Source organism: Accipiter gentilis, chromosome 30 (assembly GCF_929443795.1).
Source record: "Accipiter gentilis chromosome 30, bAccGen1.1, whole genome shotgun sequence".
NCBI lineage: Eukaryota > Metazoa > Chordata > Aves > Accipitriformes > Accipitridae > Astur > Astur gentilis.
The window spans coordinates 6,126,844-6,147,241 of record NC_064909.1 but is presented as its reverse complement, the minus strand read 5'-3'; the positions used below and the strand labels follow the sequence as shown (position 1 = coordinate 6,147,241).

At 40.0% G+C, this 20,398-nt stretch overlaps 1 protein-coding gene across 9 annotated transcripts in view; it reads right to left on the bottom strand.

Annotated features, from left to right (window-relative positions):
* THADA (THADA armadillo repeat containing) overlaps window positions 1–17,342 on the bottom strand; it is a 170,627-nt gene extending 153,285 nt beyond the window's left edge. For 6 of the 9 annotated variants that reach the window (XM_049833902.1, XM_049833904.1, XM_049833905.1 and 3 more), the window contains exons 1-17: window positions 16,747–16,991; window positions 15,721–15,819; window positions 14,209–14,303; window positions 13,662–13,792; window positions 12,756–12,904; window positions 12,566–12,598; window positions 11,687–11,739; window positions 10,544–10,730; window positions 9,787–9,881; window positions 9,268–9,488; window positions 7,640–8,331; window positions 6,848–6,999; window positions 6,551–6,706; window positions 5,270–5,392; window positions 4,213–4,336; window positions 2,597–2,745; window positions 1,180–1,390 (exon numbers count right to left, since the gene is read on the bottom strand). In XM_049833902.1, coding sequence (XP_049689859.1) covers window positions 1,180–1,390; window positions 2,597–2,745; window positions 4,213–4,336; window positions 5,270–5,392; window positions 6,551–6,706; window positions 6,848–6,999; window positions 7,640–8,331; window positions 9,268–9,488; window positions 9,787–9,881; window positions 10,544–10,730; window positions 11,687–11,739; window positions 12,566–12,598; window positions 12,756–12,904; window positions 13,662–13,792; window positions 14,209–14,303; window positions 15,721–15,799 — 2,650 coding nt within the window. In that variant the 5' untranslated portion in view covers window positions 15,800–15,819; window positions 16,747–16,991. Of the gene's footprint in view, window positions 1–1,179; window positions 1,391–2,596; window positions 2,746–4,212; window positions 4,337–5,269; window positions 5,393–6,550; window positions 6,707–6,847; window positions 7,000–7,639; window positions 8,332–9,267; window positions 9,489–9,786; window positions 9,882–10,543; window positions 10,731–11,686; window positions 11,740–12,565; window positions 12,599–12,755; window positions 12,905–13,661; window positions 13,793–14,208; window positions 14,304–15,720; window positions 15,820–16,746; window positions 16,992–17,288 lie in introns of those variants that run through there. The other 3 variants (XM_049833903.1, XM_049833906.1, XM_049833907.1) reach the window with 3 other exon arrangements.
* Window positions 17,343–20,398: the final 3,056 nt, after the last annotated feature.

Sequence of the window (20,398 nt, the reverse complement as noted above, 5' to 3'; positions counted from 1 at the left end):
TAGTCAACTTAGTCTGTCTGTCCCAATGAAAGAGCAGCTGCAAAAAGCACAGCCCAGATCCTGTTCTCGGGGACAATCCCACAGCTCATGAAGTCAAAAGAAGTTATTTACCACATACCAAAAGTCAGACTTCACCCTTAGAACCAGGTTAATACAACAAATGGTTCAGCAGAATATTAAAGATCTGAAATCTACAGTTAAGTATTTGAATCTTACATTAGCCACTAAAGAACCTGCGCAATTTTCAAGGGTACACGTGCCTATTTTATTTGTATTTATACCATGTGGCATCTCAATGTCAGAATCAGAATGAATTACAGACCCAAATAACGAACTACAAATAACTAACAACAGGAGATGCTCTCTAACAATGAGACATGAGGTTACCCATCCATTTGCTTCATTTATGGCAACCACAACTGTATCTCGAAATCGTCATTTCACTGTATAAGAAGAAAGTATTAATAGGTATCTGCAGAGAAGCCAATAATGGCACAAAAAAGTATACAATAGTGATTTTACTACAAATTGCATCCAATGCTTTATTACAAATAATGAATTTAAAGATTTTGGATTTATGGCAGATTACAAAAGGTGGAGGAAGCCTGTTAAACAAATTTGCCAAATCCACCAGATCTAGAGTCTCTTAGCTTTCATCCAGAGGCACAATCCAAAGAAAAATATTCCACATGCGAACAAAGCCTAATTACCACAGAAATGTATGTGCTGAACTGCAAACCACTCACAAATGGTTCCAAGTGGACAGAGCTCCAAGGGACAGCGCTGAAAATACCAAGTACTAGAACATGACACAGACCAACTACAGCTGCTTTCGCTCTGGGTGAGTGAGCTCTTAGAGGAAGCAGAGGTTTCTTTCCTGCACTTTATGCGCACAGCTTCATCAGGCTAGCTACCAGGGCCTCAACGTCACTTTCCCTCTCATCAAAATAATAACAAAAGCCATCTTCTAAGAATATTCAATAGCCTCAATAGGAACAGGACTAGATTAAGGTCTTACTAAGGCACCTGGCTTCTTAACAGCAAAACAAAATATACTTAAAATCCTATTAGAAATAAGCATCTCTCACTCATTATGCCTCCTACCAAAAGCCTTAAGGAAAAGCAGTAACATTTCAAATAAACATAAAACCATGGGGGTTCATTTCCCCAAGAGCTTACCTGCTAAAGTGTTCTTCTCCACTGTGCTTACTGATGTGTTTTCATCCACCTGGGAGTTATGCTCAAGCCATTTTCCTAAACAAATATGTTGTAGTCCTTTATGATGTACTAAAAAGTTCAACAAATATGAAGCAGTGACACAATCGTATGGCTTGGTACTTGTGCTAAGATCCATTGCTGCTTGGAATAGGAGATCTACATTTTCAGAATCCTGAAAAAAACAACCAGTATTGCTCATTTTATTGAGCTTACATATTGATTTAAGCTACTTAGCACCCTGCAATCTGCTTTTCAGTAAGTTCGCTGGTAGACATTTCGTAGGAAACGTTTTGTACACTGATAACCTTATTTTCAAAACATGCATGTGTATGTATTTAGCAAAGATACAATTACATACACACTGAGGATGGGGACAGTCGTTTTATAAAGCAGTATTCAAACACACTGCACTTCCCAGGAGGATGGTGAGGTTTTGGTTTGGGGTTTTTTTTTTTCCAAAATACTGTGTTTTATCTGCAAATAGACATCACAGAGAAGCATAGTTTATCAGGAAGCAATATTTATTCACCAGTACTTATGCATTTAAAAGTAACTTTTTATGAAGTAATACAACACAAAAATCAATATTGAGTCAAAGGGCAAAATTTGGGAGAAATCAAAAAAGACAGTCAGATAATGAAATCTGAGACCAATCAGAAAGGAAAAGAAAAACAGAACTAAATTTCTTAAAATACAAGAGTAACCAAGTCAAAATGCCTCTATCATTTACAAAGGGAAGCCACAGCTAAGCAAGCAGCTTGCATTAACTATTTCCCTGATAGTTCATAGTCATATCCAATGAACTTCCCAACTCCTTCATCCATTAGTGAAACAACCCTGCTTAGGTAAGGGCATGTCCTGGTTTTGGCTGGGATAGAGTTAACTGTCTTCCTAGTAGCTGGTACAGTGCTGTGTTTTGAGTTCAGTATGAGAACAATGTTGATAACACACTGATGTTTTCAGCTGTTGCTAAGTAGTGTTTAGACTAAGTCAAGGATTTTTCAGCTTCTCCTGCCCAGCCAGCAAGAAGGCTAAGGGGGCAAAAGAAGCTGGGAGGGGACACAGACAGGGCAGCTGACCCAAACTGCCCAAAGGGGTATTCCATACCATGTGACATCATGCCCAGCATATAAACTGGGGGGACATGGCCTGGGGGGATCACTGCTCAGGATCTAATGGGGCTGGGGTTAAAACACAACAGGGCAGAAGCTGTGTAAAAATATATAGAAGATGCTAGCAATGAACACTACCGCAGGCAATGTAGACCAACTTCTGATTTTCAGGAATTATGCTTTGTACCTAACTCAAGTACCTGGTATAATATAGAATATTCATCTTACATGGAATTATTCCCCTTAAACTATTTTTAATTACATACCTGTAAATTAAATGCAACATCACGTAGTTTCATCAAAAGTCCAAACGCTAGAACTTTTACTTCCTCAAAAGTACTGGCAAAACACTGGATCAAAGTCCGGACACGAGTAGAATCAATCTCCTGATCCAACTGAAAAACTTGTGCCTGGCCTGTTCAAAGAAATCAATGCCTTACATAGTTTTGCTCTAATTCTTTCCAGCATAAGCACCGTACTCACATTTCACTTAGCTATACTAAAAGAAGCATCGAAATAAAATTTTAGTTAAAGCATTATTTTAATATTACTTCTCTTACTAGGTCTTAAAATGTCATGTTTATTGTTGGAAAAAGAGGTTATCATATCCCAAAAATGATTCTCCATAACACAGAAAGTAACTATTGCCAAAAACAGAATCCCATTTATTCACATTAAATCCAGCATTGAAAATAACCTTTACTTTAGCTTTGTTTAAAAATTCTTTTCCTGGAAGTATATAATATTAGAAAATAATTCCTCTTAAAAAAGGTTTAAAACTTCAGTATGTTTTGGGGTTTGGTTTTGGGGGTTCTTTCTGTCATAGGAATAATCCCCTAAAATGGAAGCCATTACAATTTTTTGCTTTTAATTTAGATTTAAAGCAGTCATGATTTATGGCGACTGACCTAATGCTGTAAGAAGCCAGAAATTTTAAGATGTAAACAAGTGCACCACATTCCAGCACAGAACTCAACAGCAGCCAAGTCCCCTTTACAGAAGTAATGTCAGGCTTCTGAAATCCTAAAGCTGCTATCATAAACAACTCTCAATACAACTTTCTCTTAAAAAAAAAAATAATAAAAAAAAGCATCAACAACATACTACAGACTCATAACAACAAAATTAACGTGTTCGTGATTTATCAGGGGTTTTGAGAAGAGATCTACCAAGAAGGCATTTTTCCTTCTTCCTCAAAAATCAACTTTTATCCTGTATGTCTCATTTCTTTAAAAAAAAAAAATAAATAAAATTTACAATTTAAGACTGAAAACATACTTTTATGTTGGCTATATGATCCAGAGACAAGATTTAGCAAGACCATCAATAGTCCAAGGCTCTAACTAATACTACTTCTTGAACTGGGGTTGTCATAACATTGTGAAGAAAATTTAAAATAACAGCAGCACAAAAATCATAAACTGTCCAATTAAATTGTTCCTCATTTAGTAGAATAACATCATGAGAATATGCAAGCCTTTTCAATAAAGAGTTTTTGTGGTCTCAACATTTTGAATTGCATATTATCAAGATGTTAGAACAGGAAAAGGGGGTAAAATTATCAAATATATTGAATCTTGTCCAAAAGTTTTCTTCATAGCAACAAAAATTCATTGAAAAACCTTGCTAAAAACCAGGCTATGCAGGAAAATCCCGATTTATGGAAGATATTCAACAGGCCATAAATATCTGCATTTACGTCAATATTCCATTTTCCAATAAAAATTACTATGCTTCCTTCAGGTAAAATTAAAGTGACACATGAAATGCCATAGAAATTAAGGACTAAGAATACTGGTTTACTTTGGGAGAAATTGAATAGCTGACATAAAAGAATCTTCAAAACTTCCCATTCCTACAGCCTATAAATTAGGCTTCTCACCTTTTGGAACAGAAAACATTTCTGCTATTGATCCTAAAATAGTTAGTGCAGAAAATCTGGTTGGGTGTGATGAACCAGGAAACAGTACCTCAAAAAGTCTGTCACATACAGATGACATGAAATCCTGAAAATCACAAGAAAAATTTTAAGACAGTTTACTTGCTGCCCTACAAATAAAAGCCAAAGTAACTGAATTCAGGACATTCTGTTTTACATGTTAGCCAAAAAATTATGATGTTACAGTTAATTTTGGAAGAACGGGAGGCCTGCCTTTGTAGTACTGACAAACTTCTTGTTTCCTAGAATACAGTGATGGCTGGACAAACTTTTTTGTTTGTTTTTTGTTTTTTAAAAAAGTTTCCCTTCCCCACTCCCACAAAAATATGGCCATTGTATCAAAACCTTGAAAATTACTTGAACAAGAAAAGCAGAACACAAGACAAGAAACAGTTTAACACAAGAAACCTATTATTTGAGCCTTCAAATAGGAAAAAAGGACAAATACAAAAGAAGTTTTTATACAGAAGTCTTTGTGCTGAAGCTCTGTCATTCATTCTCTCACTGATCATTCTGGAGAGCTAGAAAAAGGCTGAAGCTCAACAGATCTTCATTTCAAGCCCCAGTAATGCACATCATTTAAAATTTGCTACTAAACTGCCAGCAGCTGACAGGAGATTCACTTGAAAATTTTAGTTTGGACTGGGGGTACATCTCCAGTCATTCACCATTTACTGCTGTTTCAGTTCACACCATGGGGCAATCCCTCAGAAAACAACCTTTATTGCTTTTGGACAAAATTAACCTTAGAGATAATACTCATGGACACTCAATTCATGAGACAACAGTACATTTAGTCAAAATTAACTTGCATAAGTGCATACAGAGTGGACAAGGTCCTCAGTACTGTTTCACTTCACAAGTTTCTTCCTTCTGCAGTGCACTATCTCCGAGTACAGAGACAGCCTAACCTACCCAGAGGCATTCTCCAGAACAATGAACTATCGTCAAGAAATGCTATCACACCTTTTGCATCTGTATCTCTAGCAGTCTAACTTACTTTATATTGCTGCAAAATCCCCAAAGGATGCCTTTTAGTTGAGTTTTCAAGTAACTCTTGCTTGGTTTTATTTTGCTCCAATTTATAAAGCACCTGGGAACTTTCTTGTATCCTACAAAATAACTTTTAAAACAAAAGCAAAACATAGGTAAGGCAAGAATCATTGACAGTTAAACAAGGGAATTTTCAGCTTATCTTCCAGATCATATTGCTTGCAATTTTTAAAAAGTTTGCATGCAGTATAATGCAGGACAGATCCTTCTCCCTCCACTCCAAAACCAAGTTTTTTGCTCCGCATCTCTCTTGTGACCAACCTTTTCCCCCCTCCCTCTGCACACCCAACACCTTCTTCCATCTTCCTCCTTAAATTCATGCCTAGTCTTCTCCTCCCACCTCCCCATCTTCTGTGGGACCTATATTCCTCTATTAAAAAAAGCCTCAATCCATATAATTCTTACAGCTTCAGTGACTCTCACAGAGTTTGACTCACCTAAGGAGTGCTTCCCCCAGCTCTTTTATACCCACTAGTATTATTTCCTTTCTTATTACACTCCCTCTAACACAATTTTTCCATCTCATTCCTCAGTTTGCACCAGGCAAGTATGGAAAGAGATGGACTTCTCTTTTGTTTCTGCCAAACCTATTCCGTCATTTTTCCCCCCGTCTCAAATTAATTATTTTCTTGTTCCACACTGCTTTCTTTTGCTATTAACATCTTCCAAAACATTCCTCGTATATACATGGTTTCCTCATTTTATCCGTATCCTTCTACCATGATTGACATGTGACCTTGGCAACTTCCACAATGTCAACACACTCAATCCCTGCAGACTGTAACAGCACAGCCACATGTCATGCTGTTCCTTTAATATTCTTCCACCTTGTCTTTCAAGTCAGGTGGCTGAGGCTGATCAAGTGACTGTGAATTTGCCTGAGGTCTGGTAAGTCTACATAAGCACACTTTTAGTCCACAACAAAGGCCACACAAGGTACACTGCTTTGCTATTGGTAAAGTATGCATATGCTGACAGGTTAAGTAACACTCACTACCATTTCTATCAAGATACTGTGCCTATCACTTAATTTTTTTGTTTAAGCCATCCTTGCCTGCAATGACTTACCACCATTCAGTTGGGTAACACATACAACATAGTCCTGGTCTTAGAACTTCTACTCTTTCAGATGAGCAACTTCATAACATACTTAGCAGATTATTATTTTTTAAATGCTAAATGACTAATGTAATAGGCACATTAGACACTGTTTATAGTTTGAAATTACCTTTCTGAGTAAAGAGCCTATCTGTTGCCTTACTGAAGGAGACTGGCTGTTCAAGTTGTACATCATAAAAAATTGAATTAATTGCATTTCTTCCTTAGACACAATTTCCGTGCTACGATGGGTTTCACAAAGCAAACCTAAAGCATCAATGCAAACCTGAAAGATATTTAGATGTTAAATACAAAAGAGTTACAGGCATCTGCGATGATACCTTTGTTTTAAAACAATGCTGACACAGTATTTAGGGTTGAAGCAATTCTTCTAATTTAAAGACACAAAAAAAAGTTGTCACTTTACCTGATTGTGCTGATGAACTAGACCCTGTTTTATACACTCAGTGGATACAAGACCATTGCTCATCATAGTTGAAAGTTCCAGGTGTCCGTGAGCCCTGGCTGTTCTTAGGCATGCCATTAATGCTCCAAGAGCTCCTCTAGTACCACGAGAGCCTAAAGAAAATGAAAACCAGTAATAATTATAGCTTGATTAACACACTGTGCTAATTGCAATGCTTGTCAGAAACTCCCAATACTTCCAACACATGATCCCTGGCCCCCTTTTTTACCCATTAAACCCCAAACAACAGTGTCTGTCATAGATTAAACTAGTTCTAAATCACCTAGTACCCCAAAAGCTTTGTCTTAAACACATCATATGAAAAAAGGACCTTGAAAGACCTCACAACCCCTTATTTTAGAATTAGACTAAATTATGTCCAAAACTACAAGAGAATCATAAATCCTGTACCCACACATTGCAACAAAAACTAATCTGTAAAGCCCTGTTACTAGACACAACTGTGTAAGAAATAACAGCAGAACAGAAAAATTGTAGAAAAAAGATACTGGTATGTAACAAAGCTTGGCATGTAAAGAGAACAGTAAGGCACCCACAGTTAGAATACTAATTATTTTGCTCATGGCATGAAGACACCCTTATGATTATTATGCATTCCACCTTGAAATACTAATATCAATAATAGCCATCTGGAATTTTTCTCCCAAATTATTTATAACATATCAGAAATTAAATTTCTGAGATTTTTTTAAAAAACAATCATAATTACAAATACGATATTTATTTTCTTACCTAGATTAGCATCTGCAGAAGCCTGAAGAATTCTAATCATGTAGCTCAGACTGTCAGGGCTACATTTGAGCAATTTGGGTAAATAGTAATCTATTATATAAGTAGTTTGGTCATGGTTCCCTTCACACAGTATTACTAGAAGAGGAGAAACCCAGATGTCATGCCACTGGTCAATCCAGGTGCTTTCTTGAAAACTCAAAGTAAAATGGGCTTTGTGATTGGTAAACATGGTTTCCAAAAGATCACTAGCATAGGGTGCAAGAGACTGATCATTCATCACGTCCAAAATTTGTACTGGAATTGTTCTGTCCAACTGTAGTATATTTTCAGTGCCCACACACTCCACAAGACAGCCAAGAGAAGCATATTTCCCCTTTACATGCCACTCCAAGCTTAGCAAATGCTTTATCAGCCTTGCAAAGAATGGGTCTGATTTTTCATTGGATCCAGTAATGGTCGTTCGGTGTATCTGAAGAAGATTCTTGAATATCAGTTTGGTTTGGTGTCTAACAGCATCCAGAGGATGTTCCCAGTGTGTATAAATGTATTCCAGCAGCTTCCCAATTATGTCCGAGTTCCCGTTAAGTTTGATTTTTAGATTTGGGGAGCCTGAAACAATGGCAGCCTGTGCTGAATTAGTCCAAATAGCAAGGATTCTAGACAAAGACATTGCCATACTGGATTCTTTTAACCTTTTAAAAAGAACACACAAAAAGAAAGTTCATTATTTCCATTTGTCAATTTTTTCAAAAGTTTTTTATTTCAGAGTAATTATTCATCACATTAATTTATCTCACACCAACACAGGTAAGGAGAGACTAACCATTCATTGACAAAAAGGAACCAACAGAAAAAGGAGGTGATGAATTTGATGTTGCAAAGTATATGCTTAGTTACTGACATGCTGTTAACTAGTCACAGCTAAAACCCCTAAATATGGGGAAAAGAAACCTGACAAGCCACTACACTTGCTATTTTAAAAACAAACATAAAAATTAATATCCACATGCTAATATGTGAGCAGCACTATATTACTGCATGCTTCTTGAAAATAGAAGGAAAATTTTTCATTGCCATATGTGCAAAAACAACACCACAAAACTGACCTCCAAGGCAGGAACAAAGGTGGAACTAGATACATGTTTTAATCCCCTATCCAACAGTGCTGGTAGTCCGTTAGATGCAAGCAGTCAATGCTTGCAAGCAGAAAAAAAAATTAAACTCATCTTACTTCAAAGTGTTCCACTCACTGGCACACTTCTTCTGTACTTTTAAAAGCACAGGAGGCAATGTCCTGAAACTAAAGTTTATCTGTCTACATAACAACTGATTCTGCTATACCTTACCATCAGGTAGTTGGTAAGCTAATCCCACTTATGTTGGAAAAACAAAATTTCATTTCAGCATGCAAAAGAAAACTGTAACTTAAAACTGTCTACACAATATCAAGACATGGTTTTCTGAATATATTAAAAAGATGACACAATCTGTGGGAGAAACTAGTATCATTACACTGAAAACATCAAAGGGATACTCTACCAGGATCATGAGCCACGTAAAAATACAAGTAAAAAGATCAACACCCTCCTCCCAAACATGAAACAATACAAATCAAAAAACAGGCTTACTCTGAACTCAAAGACAACAAGACTGATGCAATATCCAATAGCAGTTTCTCTCCATTTTCACCCATGCTGCCATTCTTCCATTCCAGCATAGCCAGTGCTCCATGGCAAAGAAAGAGAAGGACCGAGTCAGGGCATTCTTCTGTACACAGAGTCCCACAGTTACTCAAAAACCACTCTGGCACATCTGTGTGTTTTATTGACCCAAGAAGCAAGTCACTGACCTGTAATAGCAAAGTAACACCCATTACAGGATCTCAGCACAGAGGAAAAGCTATTTTATGCATAACTGAGAATCTCAGAAGAGCTGAAGAGATTTCTTGTACATTGTTTTTCCTCAAATTCAAAACCCTACTCTTATTTCATATGGCAAGGAGAGAATAAAGGATTTACACTCCAATTAAAGACTGATACAGAGGTTGGCAAGTCCTGCTATCCATACCAGCAAAGCCTCTGAACACCACCCGCAGCACTGATTAACGACACTGACATTTCACAGTCTTAGGGAAGAAATACGCTTACCAAGGAAGGTAATTCTTCAGCTGGCTCATACATAGTTTTAGTGAACAGAATAACGGCCAGTCCTGAGGTAGTCTGAACAGTTTGCAGGAGCGCTGCTATATGGCAGAGAAAGAATTTTACATTAGAGTGCAGCAAACATTGTGTGCTACAACTATGTATCAAAATTATAAAGATGGCATTGAATTTTCCTAGACTACTTGTATATCACAAATCTGTAGTGTCCACCTGGATAGCAAGTATTTAATAAATATATACTCTAGTGTAATAGAAGTCTATCAACACCTTTCAACAGATAGAAAATATTGAACTGCCCGGTAAGACAAGGAGGACTGTGGCAAAGCCTACTGACATTTATATTAAGTTCTTATACAGATATTTTTGTACAGTAGAAGTAAACACAATTAGTTATAGTGCACCGACAAATAGTTCTGACAGCATAATTCATACAGATATATAAATTTTTGGTAGGCACAGACATTTGGTGAATCTCAAAAGTATTTGTATTACTTCCTAAATTATTAGTAATAGCATTTACCTTGTTTTTTTATAGCAGGAAAAGTTAAGCTGTACACTTCAAAATTACAATCTACAAATCATTGCTTGCCAAAAGACCTACTACTGCTCCCACTCCCATTTATCTCAGCAGTTCAATCCATTCAAGCTAAACTAAGTTTTTATACATATAGGTTGTGTTTACTGCAAAGACAACAAGACTGGCTTAATAAAAATACTTGGTTTTGAATCTTACTCTACTTACCATCCATTAGGAAGTTTGTGGAGCTTTTCAGTAAACTACACATACTTTGCCAAACAAAAGACTCATGGTGTTTCCAAAGACTTCCCTGGATATTTTCTTGTAATTTCTGTACAAGCATCATTGAAACTTTAATGGCTATCAGTAAATCATGCATCAACTGAGTCTGAACAACATGATTTCCATGATTCTTTCTGGGGGGGGGAAGACAAGACATGCCCACAAAAAGGAAATTAAACCATTCTTCACCATCGCCAGAAAACTACATCCTACCAACTTCAGATAGAATTAATGGTAAAAACTGATTTATTGTTTGAGGTGAACAGATATGTAACTGTAGGAAAACAAGAAGCAGACTTAAGGGCAGTGTTTCAAAATGAAATTAACAAACATAATGACAAATTCTGCTACAGTTTCTGCAGGTTCCTGTCACAAACTCTCACTCATTTCATTCTGCCTGAGCAGAGCTGAACTTTTCCAGAAACTTTCCAAAAAGACCAACAGAACACATTGCTGCTTCTCTCTCATTTTTCAAGCCGTCCTTCCACGTGCAAAGCGTATTTCTATGATTTTACCTTCTTCTAACATGAAGACAGACAACACCTAAACTTTTATGTACAATACACTCCATTAAGCACCCTTCTCGTCTGGGTACATGATGAGAGACCACAGTGAAAAACATTCACTTCATGCAACGCTGGAAAATGTTAAGATACTAAATGATGACTCCTGTGACAGACTTAACAGGGTATCAATACTGATTTAAACACAAATGGAAAGTGGAAGAGTATCACTCTACCTGAATTTTAATAATTTTATCTATTAATTACAGGGTTCAGTCACAATTCAGGTACAAAACCACAACTCAAAGGCCTCCCTCAAAAGTAGTAGCTCTAACACAGTATCAGTGCCTTAAATGTTACCGCCTTTAATTTTATTTCATTCCTTTCTTATTTTATAACATCATATGGCCGCAAAAGAAGAGAAACTCAGCAGCAGCTTTTTTTAATCTAAAATATGTATCATTGTAAAATTACATTCCCATCTTTCTTCAATGTATGGCTATCAAACTGATATTCCAAACCATACCAGATTATCTGACGAGTGAAATAAAAACAGATAAAATACAGCACATATTGAATTCACTTGCCTGTTTTCCTCCTGTATGTCAAGGAACGACTTCTGCAGAAACTGAAGAACTAGTGAAAATAATTACAGTATGAATTTATTTAAAAGATTAATTGAACAAAAAAATTCTAGCAAAGCAATCACACATACACATCATACCCAGACACAATGAAGTTACCCATATAGTGGTGTTTCTTCCACTCCATAAACAAACTAAACTGACATTTCAGTGCAGACCCAAAGAAGCGATACTAAAGCAAAATCTCCAGCTGGTTTGCAACAACCTGGTACAAAACAAGAGTTTCCAAACCAGCTGGCCTAATCCTGTTCTGTTTCCTCGATGACAAGCTGAAACTACCAAGAGCTAAAGACAGAGCAGCAATAAAAGACCCACAGGAAGGTGTGAAGATTACCTGCATGCTGAGGGCACAGTACATCAAGTTACCCATATTACCAGTAGATCAGACTTCTGCAAAATTATTGCCAAACAAAATTCTTGCCGCAGCAGGCCTGGGCTTGCTATAGTCAAGACTGGCTGTTAACAGCTCAGTGTTACCACATCCAGCTTCATCATGAGGCACAGGACAGAGAATACTTCATGTAAAGTAGCACCAACTCCCCCAGCCCTCTAAGAATCGCTCACTGGTACCTTTTCAGATTTATATCTAGGGCTGCTCAATAAAGCAAGATTGACCCCTGGAAATTAAAGGTACAAATCAAGGGAAAGTCTCTGACAAAAAAGTACCATGCGAGGGTACTAGTTATTAAAAATAAACCAGGAGGAAATCAGATTTGATAGATCTTCATGCCTACCTCATGTTACTTCTTCAGATACAACCCTCCCCCCACCCCAATAAGCTACAGTGAAACTTATTCTACTGTAAATATGAACTTTACCTTCTTCAAACAGGTTCTTAACACTTGCTCTACCTAGAGGAAAGAAAATACATTTTAACTACTGAATACTAGCCAATACTATCAATTTTATGTAGATAAAGTGTAAATATTACTATTCGGTGCCACACCAAGATGCAAATCGATGTTGAGCAAGCTAAAACAGAAGACAAAATATTCAATGTCATCCTACCTAAGCTGAAGTCCTCCATACAGGAAGCAAGGTTCTCCAATACTTTTCTGTACAAATATACGTCTGTGGTTTTCAGTTCTTCCCTAAGGCAGCATACAAAGCTTTGTACAGCTAACATCATAAATCGTTCAGGAAGACCATTTAGTGAACTGCAACAGTAAGAAACAGCACAATCAGTTAGCTCATACTAATGTTAAATATCCACTTGACCAACGTCAATGTCAGCTAAAACTCCAATAATAGATAGATGTTGCTTCCTGCATGAAAACATATTCTCTTTTAACATGCACATTCTAATTTTGCAGCTAGAAAACCTGTCACAGGAGCATAAAGCTCTGGTATGCAACCACATACAGGATGGAAGCCCTGCATCTCTCAGTGGGACAACAAATGTTTTCAGACATAGAAATGAAGACAGCTAAGCACTGTATCTTAAAAATGTTAAGGCTGTAATAAATTCACTAAAGATATACAATAGTAATTATGCAACAGAAAAACTTAACTGCAATAAAAATAGGCACAAGAAACCACAGTTTAGTTATGATTCCTCTGAACAGCCTTCTCCTGACATTGTCAGATTTTGTTTTCTTTAACAGAATTCTTTTAAATTTCTACTCTAATATTGGATTTTAAAGTTCAAAGTGCTGATTACATGCTATGTTGTCTTTCCAGTAATGAAACAGATCAAAAATGATAACTTCACTTTAAAGTTATTTATCTAATGATACATTGTATTATTTATAATTAAGATTTTTAACTAAGAAAGAAAAACAGTACATATTCATATATTAGTAACCCAAATTTTCAGTAATTAAAGTGCAGCAATTTGTGGTGCACAGGAAATAACTGACTTCTAGGTAAGGAAAGAATTTTAAAAAAATAAAGGCTTAGTATTCAATTTTTTACCTTGCTAATACCTTTTTCAAGGGATTCTTTGCACCCAGTGAAAAATATGTCTCTCCCAAAATATCCAAACAAGCTTTAACCATGGGATCACATGCAGAGTTTTGGCCCATCTTCTCCACCAATGGCATTATCTATAATCAGCAGAACACATGATCAACAAAAACTCTGGACATACCCTCATCATTAACAGAGGCAGAATTCCCTCTCATCCAAGTATATGGTGCAAAACTATCCTCTACTATATCCCATTGAGTTTCAGGTGTTGAATAATGTTCCAAGAACACCTCTAATACCAAATATACATACATACAAAATAGGAAACTTGGTATCACTTGCCTTCCATCATTTACAGTAACTGTAGCCCTTACTGATTTAAGTAGTAGAACTACATTTCTACCTAATGCATGTGCAGCAGTAACAACTGGTTTTCACCTTTTTCCAGGAATGTTTAAAACATTATGAAGTTTTAGACTTGTATTTCCCATTAACAGTGCACTTGACACACTGTCAGTTACCAAAAACCACACTAACAACAGTGAAGTCTTACTTTTTTAATACACTGGATCTGCTGGATACCATTGTTCAGCTGTGCACACTGCAGAAGCAGAGATGCCAGGTTTTGCTCTTCAGCCTTTGAAAACCCTACATTTGGAAGAAGAGTCTCTTCTTAGAAAGGAATTACAATAAGCAGTATAAACAATACATAATTTATAAGAAAACACTGCTTAATTCTTAGGATTTTTACCTGTTCCAGTAAACCTACTGGTGCCACAATCCCTTAAGCCACCTTACAATACCCGAACACCTTTTTTTTTTTTTTTTCCTAACAAATTAAAAATATACAAGTTTCATTGTAACATAATAGTAGACCTCATCTTCAGTATGAAGACCAGTTTCACAAAATCACAGCATGGTTGAAGTTGGAAGGGACCTCCAGAGGTCATCTGGTCCAACTCATCTGCTCAAGTAGGGTCACCTGGAGAAGACTGCCCAGGACCATGGCCAGACAGCTTTTGAACACCTCCAAGGATAGAGACTCCCCAACTTCCCTGGGAAACCTGTGCCAGTGCTTAGTCACCCTCACATTAAGAAAGTGTTTCCTGACGTTCAGAGGGAAGTTCTGTGTTTCAGTTGGTGCCCATGCCTCCCATCCCATCACTGTTCAACACGGAAAAAAGCCTGGCTCTGTCTTCTTTACACCCTCCCTTCAGGTATTTTTTACACATTGGTAAGACCCCCCTGAGCCTTCTCTTCACCGGCTGAAGAGTCCCAGCTCTCTCAGCCTTTCCTCATAGGAGGGATGCTCCAAGCCCTTCATTATCTTAGTGGCCCTTCGCTGGACTCTCTCCTGTATGTCTGTATCTCTCTTGTACCGGGGAGGCCAGAACTGGATATAGCACTCCAGGCGTGGCCTCACCAGTGCTGACTAGAACATAAGGAGCCCCTCACAGTAACTTTAGTATATAAATCTTGCATTAGTTTTTTGTTGGGTTTTGGGTTTTGTTGGTTTTTTTTAAGTAAAGACCACTGGAAATTTAACATATCAAAAAAAAAACCACAAAAAACACCACAAAATGAAAGAGCATTTGAACAGTATCTTTAAATCAAGTTAGCTACAGAAAATACAAAGACTGGGAAAAAACACTCAAGATTACCTCCAGACATCCCTTCCAACCTCAATCATTCTCTGATTCTTTGAAATTCAGCGTTATCCCACATATTAAGGCTAGTACCTCACGTAGCACTGAATTACAGGCCTGCAAGTGGGATCACAAGTAGGACCTTCTACCACCTTCACACGAATGATAAAACAAAGCAAAGAGCTTTCAAACCAAAGACACAATGCTCCAAAGGATTCTCTGCCAAGGTAAGAGGTCATTGTCATTACAAAATAAAAACAAACCACAAAAGAGCAAACACACCTAAAACCCACAAAACAAAACCACCAGAAATAAAACTTAACAAGAAAAAAAAAGATTAATTTGAGCAGCTACACAAACACATTCTACTAACAGAATAAGAAATCATGCATTAGTTCAGAAAAAAACACCCCACTTACTCTGAAGTTTTTCAAGCTGCTGCTGATCAAGAAAGAATGCATCTACCTGAATTTCCCTCTTCTTCTTCTTCAGAACCATTTTAGCTGATTAAGAAATACCTGCTCAAAACCAAACCAAAACAAAACCAGGTCATGTTGTTTTAAAAGCATAATTACAAACACTTCCTATGTTAATGGTCTTCTCACCGTCCTGAAATAATGCTTATAGCATTATCGGTGCACTTTTTTTGTGCCCCCCAGGATTAACAGTTCTCTTCAATTTTATCAACTTCAACTATTACAAGCATTTTGTCCAAAATTCACCCAGACTTCATGGCACAAAATGGAAGTCATAGAAAACAGAATTTGCAGGATGAATGAAAAACCGTCTCACTGGAGTTTTTACTGCACTTGTTATGTAGCCTGTGGCATGCCCCTGGATCACAGTTTGAAAATATTATGCAGAAGCACGGGAGTAACACCACAAAACTTCTGTTGCTCTGTTTTACTCTTCAAAACTCATTCAATTTGTATTAATGCGAAGTTAGAACTGTGTAGCAAAGCAGCTTTGTTTGTTTAAAACATATCAACCAGTTCTGCGCTTGCTATAACGGACGTTACGCACAGCAAGTTGTTTCTTCTTTAAGGCAACAGCAATTTAATGTGTGCTACAGTTTCACCGACTTACACGCTTGTTTATCACAGAACAGCTGAGGTTGGAAGGGACCTCTGGAGGTCACCTGGTCCCACCCGCTGCTCAAGGAGGGCCACCTGGAGCCTGCTACCCCAGACCACGTCCAGGTGGCTTTCCAACCTTCCAAGGAGGGAGACTCCACAGCCTCTCTGGACAACCTGTGCCAGCGCTCGGGCACCCTCACGCCACATCTGGTGCTTCCTGACGTTCAGAGGGACCCTCCTGTGTTTCAGTCTGTGCTCCCGGCCTCCTGTCCTGGCACAGGGCACCACTGGAAAAGAGCCTGGCTCCATCTTCTTCGCACTCTCCCTCCACATGTTTATATACGCTGATAAGATCCCCTGATCTATTACCTAGTCCCAGTCGATACTGATCAGAAAGCGTAACTCTTCCATTGTCTTCTAAAAAACAGGTGGCCTCAGCCCTTCCCCCCAGGCAGCAGGCACCACTCGGCGGCACTGACCAGCGGGGCCGGTGCCCAGGCGGGGCAACCAACACGACAGCCCTGACGACCGCGGGGCGGCCTTACGAAGACAAGAGCCTGACTTACGGCGCCTCAGAGGAACGTGCAGCCGGGCCCGGCCGCCGTGCGGGGCCACCACGCTCTCTCTGACCGACCGAGACGGGGTCCCAACGACCCCGCGCCCCACAGCAGCTCCCAGGCGCGCTGCCGGGCCCCCGGGCCGGGCCGGGGCCTCCCCCCGCCTCGGCGGCCTAGCGGCGGGCGGCAGCGCGGGCCCGGCGCGCAGCGAGGCCGGAGGGGGGCGGCGGCACCGGCACCCGCCGCGGGAAGCGGCAGGGCTGCGGCCGCCCACGGAGGCCGCGGCGCGGCGGAGGGCAGCAGCAGAGGGGAAGGGAACGCGCCGCCGCGCCCCTGCGCGCCCCCGCGCCTTACCCGAGGGGACGCTCACCCACGGGCGCCGCTCCCCTTCCCCGTCTCCGCCGCCCCGCCCGCACCACGTGCCGCCGGGAGAGCGCCGCAGCCGCCCGCCGCCAACCAGGGCGCGGGGCCGCCCCCGGGGCGCGCCCCGCCCCCGGCCCGGCCCGGCCCCGCCCCCCGCGGCCGGCCCCGGCGCCGCCTCACGCCGGGACGGGCCGAGCTGGCGGCCGCGGGCAGCCGCGGCAGGTGCCTGGCGGCGCCCGCCGCGTCTGCGGCAGCCGGCGCTGTTCGGCGCTTCGCCGCGCCGCGGGACGGCTCCCGCTGCCGGCCGCAGCAGCGTCCTCGGCGGCGGTGGCCGCAGCGGGTAGCCGGGCTTCTCGGGAAAATACTTAACCGGAAGATAAACCAACGTGAGAGTCGCTGGCCTTCGTAACAGAATGCACTCTTAGCTTTGGGGAAAACCGGTGGTCGGTGGCGTATCTCATGATGGCGGTAGCCTGCGTTTCTCGCCGGGTAATTACACTCCCTCCTCAGTTCCCCAGTTTCCTCGGCAGTTCTAAGTGGATGATGCCGCGTCTGTCGGAGCCTCGTTTGCCATGTGCCCCCGCTGTAGGCAGCGGCTGGCAGGCGTCCCTCCAGAGCCGACTACCTCTCGGAGCCAGGGGAAGCACACCCCAGTACAGTATCCAGCGCAAATCGAGCTCCTCTAGTCACGAATCCTTTTCTCCAAGGAGCAGAAAGAGGCTTGAATAAACACTTTGCAAAAACCCAACAAACTTCATTTGAAAAGCGCCCTTCACTTGCTTCCTCTTAACCATCTCTTCATCCTTTACAATTTGTCAGCACTTCTACATTTTCTTAAACTAAAATGATGAACAAAACCCAGTTATTTTTATATATATATATATAAGCATTTCATTTTTAGCCAGAGCAGATATTTTTTTTTTCCTAAGTTCTCAACACCTATGTCATGTGCCTTTCACAATCTTTCCAGGTCCCATATGAATATAAGGTAAGTAACACGTGTTTGAAGTGCAAGCAATAGACTGTCAAATGGGGATCGATCTTTCCCGAGTCTGTGAGTTGTATCTAGCAAAACGGAAATCTTGCACTCATTGTGAAAAAGGTTATTGCAAAAGTGGTTACTGTAAAATGCCAGCTCAACCTTGCAGTCATGCTTCGATGAAGAATTAAGACACAACAACGTTTTGGTAAGGAAAAGGGGGAAAACGTAACAAAACCCATTCCTTGCCACTTGACTTTCACCCAACAGTCATTTTCCTAGCAACCTAAAGCAGCTAGACTCCATGAGAGGCTGTTCAGGACCTTGAACACTGAATGCCTTCTGACATAGTAATGGCTAAAGGAACTGAGAAAAGGTTTAACCATATCCATACACATGGAAAATAATTTGAGTTTTTCTCCATTGGTTGGTTGATTTTCCCTCCGTGTTCAGCCTTTTCTAGGAAACTGACACCATTATTTGGCACTATGCGTTGCAGTGACCTACTTAAAATGCTGGACTACCTCCAGCTGGAAGAGTGATTGTATGCTCATATGTGATTTAACCTTCCAGCCAAATCAGACAACACATCCTCATTTAGTGTAAGCAAAGTCTGCAACAAGCTAGGCCAAGTCTCCGGTTCCTTGAGCTCAATTCAATACCTGCACATCTTACATTCAGTGCAATCCTCTTCCTACATGCTCCCCAATTTCAGGGGAACCCTTTTCAGGGTTCCAGCTCTATCTATTCCAGCTCATTTTCTGTAATGCTAGGGATAACTTTCCAGCAACTTTCTGCTTTCCAAAAGAGCTTTACCCTTCCCCAACTTTTTGCGGTTAGAGGAAGCATCAATGCCAGGGAACTGTCAGGTAACACATGAAGAATCCACGCTTCGTAGTGCAATGTAAAAGCAAAGAGGCACCTCAAAAAATGAAACAATAGCATGCAAGACCCACACACTTCAACTGCTCTGTTCTCCAAGAGCACCAAGTTTCCAGTATTCAAAGTAACTTGTTTAGAACTAGCTCACATACCACCTCTACGAAGCTCACCAGGCATGGGTTATTAGGGTTAAGTACCTTGAAAAGGTAAGTCACTCTGTTTTCATCATTTCTCTTCTGCTGGTAAGGAGCAGCAGACCCTTGAATTGCTGGTGTCATGGCTCCGCTGTGCTCTGCTGTGTGCCAGAGATCTTGCAGAGACCAAAAAAGCAATCACAGTGTTAGAAATTGCTACAGAGAATAAAAAACAAACTAGAAAGCATCACTATGTCGCTGTATAAATACACCTACGCCTTGAACACTGTGTGCAGTGTTCATCCCTACACAAAAAGAATACAGTAGGACTGCCAGAGGTGTGAGGCAGGGTAAGAAGGATGGCCAAAGGTAGAGTGGGGTTTCTCTGTGAAACCGTTAGAGTAGGTAACTTCACTCTCAAAGAGAAACTACTGAAATGGAATACAACAGAAATTTCTAAGATCATTTTTCACCATCTCAGCAAAAATTAAGGAGCATCAAATGAAAGAAGCAGATGGCACATCCAAAACTAAATTAATTATTTAAACCATGGGGCTCATCATCCTAGGACATTTTAGAGCTTGAAAATTACATTTGTTCAAAAGCAGCTGGACTAACTCATGGAGGGAAAAAAAAGCAAAACAGCAAAAGTTTCAAAACACAAAACTTCTGGCTCACAAAGTCCCTGAACCACAAAGCAACTGGAGATCAGGTCAGTATTCTGGGGTAATGACACTTAACTTCCCCGGGCACTGGCTGAGGACAACTGTCAAGTGACTGACAACCAGGCTAGATGGCCCCCTGCTCTGACTGGGTACAGCCATTTCTACCGTGAAGTCTCAGCATGTTTCTGTAATTCATCATCAGTTTTTTTCTAAGCACTGGATTTATGTTCACAGACTTCACAGTTCTGACAAATCAACATCCACCAGTGAAAATCCCTCTCAAAGGAAATATTCTAACCCACGCTGTTGGAAACTTTAAAGTTTAAGCTGTAAATTCTAGTCTTCCTGAGCTATGCCTATATCCAGTAAGTAGAATATTTTATATTTTAAGTTTCTTTCAGAGGAGATGATCTTATCATTTGGAAACTCTCAGAAACTGAT